General features: G+C 36.2%; 2 protein-coding genes across 2 annotated transcripts in view; both read right to left on the bottom strand.

Annotated features, from left to right (window-relative positions):
- Positions 1 to 2,219: 2,219 nt before the first annotated feature.
- On the bottom strand, positions 2,220 to 3,819 carry LOC107744183 (ATP-sensitive inward rectifier potassium channel 11-like). Its single transcript, XM_016557693.1, has one exon. It carries the CDS (start codon positions 3,419 to 3,421, stop codon positions 2,276 to 2,278), a length of 1,146 nt encoding a protein of 381 aa, XP_016413179.1. The 5' UTR covers positions 3,422 to 3,819; the 3' UTR covers positions 2,220 to 2,275.
- Positions 3,820 to 4,704: 885 nt separating this feature from the next.
- Positions 4,705 to 7,890, bottom strand: part of LOC107744191 (ATP-binding cassette sub-family C member 8-like) — a 76,335-nt gene continuing 73,149 nt past the window's right edge. The window contains exons 34-36 of the mRNA XM_016557713.1: positions 6,258 to 6,391; positions 5,086 to 5,148; positions 4,705 to 4,895 (exon numbers count right to left, since the gene is read on the bottom strand). Coding sequence (XP_016413199.1) covers positions 4,758 to 4,895; positions 5,086 to 5,148; positions 6,258 to 6,391 — 335 coding nt within the window. The 3' untranslated portion in view covers positions 4,705 to 4,757. The remainder of the gene's footprint in view (positions 4,896 to 5,085; positions 5,149 to 6,257; positions 6,392 to 7,890) is intronic.

Here is a 7,890-nt window from a genome sequence, read left to right as displayed (position 1 = left end):
ATAGCCTGGGATTACAAAGATTTGTATTTTAAAGAAAACCAGTTCGAAAAGGGCATAATTTGCTTTTTGGGTTAAAATAATTTCTTAATATGAAATTCGAAGAGTATGACAATTAGATTAGACTGTGCAGAAATTGAAATCTACATGCTAATATACTCATAGTCACCAGTGCTGATGTTGTTAACATTAATCATTTGAGAATAAAGTATAACAATAATAATAATTTGCACGGTTTGATGTGATATGAGCTCATTTAGATTTAATCACCATTGGTAGGGCGATTTATTGTAATGCTTTTTTCCTCAGTTGGTCAGAACAAACGTGGCAGACTTGTTACTTACTTGTTCAGATGACAATATCCGGTGAAAATGCTTATTGGAGTCATATATTCCAAGACGTAGGCTAGAATCTGAGAGTGCAAAGTACAATATCCACACCGGTGCGGTGACTGCCACACACACATACTCCTCAAAACATTAGATTCATCGGCGCTGGAGCCGAGCCGGAGCACAACCCACGCAAGCTAGATAATTCTGCACACAGCTGCAATTGCAGGTTTTCAAACAGAGATGGCGACAAAGAGGCAAAACTTACGGACTGCAGCTTTAACCATTAAAGCGTATTGAATGTTGACATGCGTTTCAAATATAAAGTTAAGTAGGTAATTACCAATTTTACTCATAGTAATTTAATAATTTAATCAATTCCTAATTGAAAAGTTCAGTTTAGAAGTATCATATTGACATCGACGATACTGGCCTTTAAAAGTATCGGTATCGAAAACAAAATAAGTGGTATCGCCCATCCCTAGTCGCGACCCGCGCATTTCGCTAAACGTCATAAAGAATCCTCGTGCTCATTGGCTGCTGCCTCTGCGCACACACGCTAGTAGCTCTGTGTAATGAAATTAGACAATGGAACAAACTTGTTATCCTGCTTTACCATCAAACACAAGGGGAAAAACCAGTATCTGTACAGCTGAAGAAGCAGCTTTGAAGCCAGAAGACCGACAAAACCAGCATAAACATGTGGCAATAACACGGTGGAATATTTTGATGCTGAACAATACTGAGTAGTGACAATTTGCTTCTTTTTTTGTGTTAGACAGGTAAGATATCTAATTATCATGTTAACCTCTCTCTAAAACTCACAAGTATCTTTGTATTTTATATAAAACTCAAGAGAAAGTCATACTGCGTCTAGTACAGGAAGAATGCTAATGCTAGCTAAACTGAATGCACCATTATTAATATGTGGGTCAACTTCACAACCACTAGTACTGCCTGGTGTGGCCACGAGATGGCAGCGTTTCTCAGTTAAATCGGGCGTGAATAAGAATTTAAAAAGACTCATGAATATTGATTAAGGTAAGCCACTGGGCAGGCCAGGACGGTTGCCAAGCAGCATAAGCATAATTATATTCTGGTAAATCAGAGTCACCTGATTAATATTCATACACAAGATGGCAGCGTTTCTCAGTTAAGCCGGGCGTGAATTTACGAATTTAAAAAGACTCATGAATATTGATTGAGGTAAGTCACTGGACAGGCCAGTGCGGTTGCCAAGCAACGTCATAATAATTATATTCTGTTAAATCAGAGTCACCTAATTAATATTCATAAGGTAAACCTTTAGCTGTACTGTAGGAGAATAAGCCACGTTTGAAACCAACTTCTTTAAATGTACTATGTAAGTGTTAAACAAGAACACAATACAAATAAACAGGCTGGTTTATTTATATAACAAGGCAGGCAGGCATAAAACAGGGATTTTATGAAACATCATGCGCTTTCTCAAATTCAACACCCTGAGAGCTTCATTCAAACGTGCATATCTCTCAATACGAGAGCTTTATATAAAGAAAACATGTATTTCCAACAGTGCATTATTTCTTAAAACTAAATATCCTCACTAAAATATATAATATTAATATAGTATTGCTTTAGTCTTTGGCGGTACATACAAACGTGTTATTTCAGCATTAACCTCCTGAGACTTACCAATTCAGTGGACATATGGACACTGCTTTGTTGTAATAAATAATAATTGTTTTTTTAAGTGATCTCAGATTAAAATTTGGATGAAAAATTTAATAAAAATATTAAATATTAAACAAAAACCTTAAAATGTATATATGTTAGGTTATATTAAGTAACCTAACATGACTAACAATACAAGTAGCTATCAATACTTTTTATTCCAATAGAGTTATATGAAATAACTAAACATGTCAAACTCTTTCGTTGGGTCTCGGGAGGTTAATGACAGAGCGAGCTCACAGTTCTTTGGTGTGTTGATGTCTGATTCTCCTCTTCACTGACGCGCCGCCGCTGCTGCACTCCTGCAGTCTGACGCTCTCCAGCCCTCCCGCGTCATCCAGCGCGCGCGCGCTGCAGCTCGGCGTCGCCACTTTAACGGTGTTTCCAAACTTAGAATAGTCCACAGCGTACATCCCATCCTCCTCAGACACCGTAGGCACAAACCTGTGACCCCACAGGATCTCCTCGGACAGGTAAGAGGTCCGCGCTTGGGTGGTGATGCCGGTGGTCTCCACCACCCCCTCCAGTATGACGACCACCTCAATGTCGCGGTGCTGCAGGTCCGCCGCCGACAGATCATACAGAGGGCTGTTTTTATCAATAACGTGACTGATGATGAGGGGAGACACCAGGAAGATGCTGTTGGTGCCCACCGGGTTGTCCATCTGGATGTCTATCTGGTCCAAAGGCACGATCTCGCCTTCATTGGTGACGGTCTTGCGCACCACCTGCACGTGGACGGTGGCACTGATGATCATGCTCTTCCTCAAGTCCCCGAGGCGAAACATAAAGCACAGTTTGTTGTTTCGGACGGTTATAACCGCGTGCTTGCTGAAGATGAGCGTTTCCGCTCGCCGATTCGCTTGCGCTGTTTTCATGAAGATGCATCCTAGCATGATGGCATTGATCACCAGACCTACGATGTTCTGAATGATCAGTATCACGATGGCCGACACGCACTCCTCCGTGATCATCCGTCCACCAAAACCAATGGTCACCTGGACTTCGATGGAGAACAGGAACGCGGAGGAGAACGAGTGGATGTCCGTTACGCACGGCACAAAGTCGTCACCTTTCTGGTCCAGATCTCCGTGCGCGAACGCGATGAGCCACCAGATCATCCCGAACAAGAGCCAACTGCACAGGAACGACATGGTGAAGATCAGGAGGGTGTGAAGCCATTTTAGGTCCACTAGTGTAGTGAAGACGTCCAGGAGAAACCGTCCTTGTTCGCGAATGTTAGTGTGAGCGACGTTGCACGTTCCGTTCTTGGCGACGAATCGCGCCTTCCGCGATTTAGTCTTGAATTTGGGCTGTAACACATCCTCCGCCAAGCGAGTCAACAGATAATCCTCGGGAATGAGTCCTTTTCTGGACAACATAGCTGGTCCATGCTATAATTTCGCGGCTGCGCTACTAAGTTGTATCGTGGCTCATCTTTTTTTTCCGCACAAAGTCTGCGCGCTCACAGGAGGTGAGGAGGTCCCGTGGGAAGACGCCACTTTTAGTGCTCCGGCTGCCGCTGCCTGTCAGTTGCAACCGGATATGTTCTCGCACATCCTCAGATGTGACATTGGGCCGGACAGAAAGACTCGTTCAGCACAGGGCATGCGTGCCAAACGCCAACTTTAGAAACAGCTCTGCGTTAACAATTAAACGACACACTAGACTAAACTACTATACTTATGTCATAGTGAGGACTCCAGTTCTAAAGAGACACAACTATATTAGGCTATAGTCAGGGGGCCCCATAGCAAATTCAGTGCACAGGGCCCAGAATTCCTAGCGACGCCTCTGACTCAACAAAGTTGTACTGTGCTGTTGAATTTTCCTATAAAAAAAATAAAATAAATATAAAAAGCATTACTAATATAACAATTTATTTTACAACTTTTTTTAACCTCAGCCTGCTAAAAATATCAATATATATAATCAATATACAGTATATATATATTTTTAATCTCAGTTTTTATCCTAAACCTTTTAAAAAAGGACATTATTAATGTTTTTTTATTATTATTATTTCTAACTTTTCTGACCTCTAACCCGGTCTAATTTATATTGTTTTGTTCATTTCCAACTTTTCAACCTAATCTATTAAAAGAGCATTGTTACTAACTTTTTAACCTAACCTTTTAAAAAGGAGAATTGCATCGTTTTAGCTTATTTCCAACTTTTTAACCTATATAATATTTAATTTATTTGCATTACATATTTATGTATAATTTCTGACTTTTTACTGTATTAAAAAAGAGCATTAAAATATATAACCTATTAAAAGAAACCTTTTTTTTTTTTATTCTATTGTTTGAAATGTATTTTTCTAATTTAAGGTTTAACAAATTAGCATAATAAATCATAGGCAACAATGCTAAAGTACTGTACTACACTATAATCTGCTATATTATGCTACATTTCACTCTGCATTGACAAAAAATGAGGATGCCTGTTCAAATGAGACAAACTATACTATCTTATACTATAGACAACTGTAATACACTATAGCTTACTGTACTATTATACTATAATCAAGTGACACATTTAGCAGTATTAAAAATAAAAGGGGAAATATTTAAAAAGAGCATACAGGTTACAGGTTGTTTATATATTTTTTATTAATAAATGATTAACATTTTATTTACAAATGTGATGATAATCACAGTAATAAATTATTCATTCTTCATGGAACAATTGCACTTTCAGTAGATGGTCTCTGGTTTATTTGTCGGCTCGCACGAACGAAGCAAACACACTGTCCTCTTGATTGAGGAGAACCTCTGGTTTGTCAAACTCCAGAATGACGCCTCTCTTCATCACAATCACCAGGTCTGCATTCAGGATGGTGTGCACACGATGCTGTGGAAAAACACACACACACACACACACACACACACACACAATGACGTTCAAATGCCTGAGACCTTGTTTGACCAGGATGAATACCTCTCAATCATTAAAAGCATTCGATCGTCGTCATGATATCGGATTTGAATGACAACCAGACTTTAAATATTAAAGTCAGAAAGCAACCTAATAGGAAACTTACGGCGATGGTGACCACAGTTCTGTCGGCGAAGGCAGTCATCACAACTTTTTGTAGAATGCTCTCCTATTAAGAAAAAGAGCATTATTGGCATATTGTATAATTTTTTTATACTTATACTTTAGAACCTAACCTATTAAAAATAACATTATTAATATAAAATATATATATATATATATATAAATACATTCAAACCTTTTAACCTAACCCACTATATAATATTTAGTTTTTAGAATTCCAAACTACAAAAGCACTATAAATATAAAAAGAGCACTATAAATAAATAAACTTTAAAATAATTTCTAACCCTTTAACCTAGCCTATTAAAAAGAGCATTATTAACATAATTATTATAGTATACATTTGTTCATCATTTCTAACTTTTAAACCTAACCGGTTTCTTAAAAAGCATTACAGGATAATGTTTTATAATCTAATTTTTTTAACCTAACCTATTAAAAACAGCATTATATTATATTTTTTATAATTTATTTTAACCGTATCTATTCAAAACAACAGTATTGATATAATCATTATATTGTTTTCAATTTAATTTCTAACTTTTTACCTTAACATATTAAAAACAGCCCTATAATATATTATAATGTATTATACTGTTTTTTTAATAATCTGTAACTTTTTTTTATAATCCCTAATTTTAAGATCTAACCTAAAACAGCATTGTTAATTTATCATTTTTAATTTCATTTCTCCAATATATGTATTTACAAAATATTAGTAAGAATTAATTATATTATTATTACAATTTAAGTGATTTAATTGAAAAGGTAATATGAATTTCAGTTTACATTACTTCTATATTAGTGCTTTAATGATGGCTTGCATTCATTCTGGAATGGGATTTTTATATTGAATTCTTTATATCAATCTGCAGGTGGTGTATAAACACCAGCACTTTTCTCACAGACGCTTTCCTTTCATTTTGAATTAGTCAAACTGACCCAAACTGTGTCCGTTGCTCTATTAAACTCAGCCAGTGCGTTTAACAGAGCCACGCTTCATTTATTCAGAGAGATGAAGGCAGAGGAGAAGAGTGCTTGAAAATCGAGTGAAGTGAATCGAGGTCTCGGCCCCTGGGTGTTTTTCTTCTACCTCTCAAGACTCTCTATTGTACTTCTAAATACACACACACACACACACACACACACACACACCGTAGCCATGTCTATAGAAGCAGTGGCCTCGTCCATAATCAGAATACTGCTCTTCCGCACGAAAGCGCGCGCCAGACAGAAGAGTTGACGCTGCCCCTGGCTGAAGTTCTCCCCACCTTCAGTTATCATGGCATCTGAAACGCAAGGTGAAAGATCATCAGTCATATATTTAGAGAGCTTTTGATTTGCACTCTAAACGGTTTCTGTGTGTTCAGAGTGAAATGTTGGTGCAGCTGGTTTGATGTGATTCTCAGCTGACCACACAGTCAATCTGATGTGCTCACGGTTAGAAATATAGCCGTTTTTCTGTGAAAAAAAATGAGATCTTAACCTTATTAACCTCATTTCTCTAAATTCAACATGACCAAACCTTTGCTGAAAAACACCTGTTGTACAGAATCTGCTACATGCTTTCTGATTGATTGTTTATACTTTTATCAAGTAAGAAGTCTATTAGTTTAATTGTAAAATCATCCACCTTGAGGTTGTGGTTCATGTGTGTTTTTGCTGAGAAATCCTGATTCTTATAAAGTAAACATAAGAATAACACTTATATTGTTAGTAATATTTGAAGATGAACACTTACTGGACTGAGGCAACTTTTTACTTGAGTGCTTAATTATCCATGCATAATTGTTTTTTTTTGTTTTTTTGAAAAAATCATGTCAAAATGGGAATCCATCAGGCTTTTGATTAACATTTAGCCTATTTGTTCATCTCTCCATCATCATTGTACTGCATTGCATTATTTGTTTTGAAACTACAGAGCTTTGATCCCAAAACGAAACATTCAAATATCATCTTACGGGAAATGTAGAGTGACAACTGCTATTTATATGATTCTATGCAAGTAGACCGCTATAATGTAGAAATCAAACTGATTTACAAGCTTTTTTAGAATTTCATTATACATTTTGTTCATATAAACATCAGCATCTGCACCAAATTGCATATTTGTGACCCTGGAGCACAAAAGCAGTCTTAAGTCGCTGGGGTATATTTGTAGCAATAGCCAAAAATACATTGTATTGGTCAAAATTATTGATTTTAATTTTATGCCAAAAATCATTAGGATATTAAGTAAAGATCATGTTCCATGAAGATATTTTGTAAGTTTCCTACTGTAACTATATTAAAACTTAATTTTTGATTAGTAATATGCATTGCTAAGAACTTCATTTGGACAACTTTAAAGGCGATTTTCTCAGTATTTTGATTTTTTTGCACCCTCAGATTCCAGATTTTCAAATAGTTGTATCTCGGCCAAATATTGTCAAATCCTAACAAACCATACATCAATGGGCAGCTTATTTATTCAGCTTTCAGATGATATATAAATTAACCTCTTAAGACCTGGCAAAACATTTTAGGAAAAAATTAGTATTTTTTCATGTCATTACATTGTTTAGACTGAGCATTAAAAAAAAAAAAATGTTAAAATTATATTTCATTCATAAGTTATGCTACGTCCTTGGTAGTGGACATTGGGACTTAATTTCTTTAAAAAAAATAAAAAGACATGAATGAACATGCATAGGCAAAAACAATTGATTTAAAAATCTTTTCAGGATTTTTTTTTAACTCTGTATAAAAATAATTCTCAACTATGTTATAACAGAATGATTTGATATAC

Source organism: Sinocyclocheilus rhinocerous, unplaced genomic scaffold (genome assembly GCF_001515625.1).
Source record: "Sinocyclocheilus rhinocerous isolate Xijiao unplaced genomic scaffold, SAMN03320098_v1.1 scaffold2935, whole genome shotgun sequence".
Taxonomy (NCBI): Eukaryota; Metazoa; Chordata; class Actinopteri; order Cypriniformes; family Cyprinidae; genus Sinocyclocheilus; species Sinocyclocheilus rhinocerous.
Note: the sequence above shows the minus strand (reverse complement) of the source record. Positions and strands in the feature narration are given on the sequence as shown.

Bases quoted from the DNA above. Each gene is read 5' to 3' on its own strand.
- LOC107744183 (XM_016557693.1), bottom strand. From the start codon at position 3,421: ATGTTGTCCAGAAAAGGACTCATTCCCGAGGATTATCTGTTGACTCGC.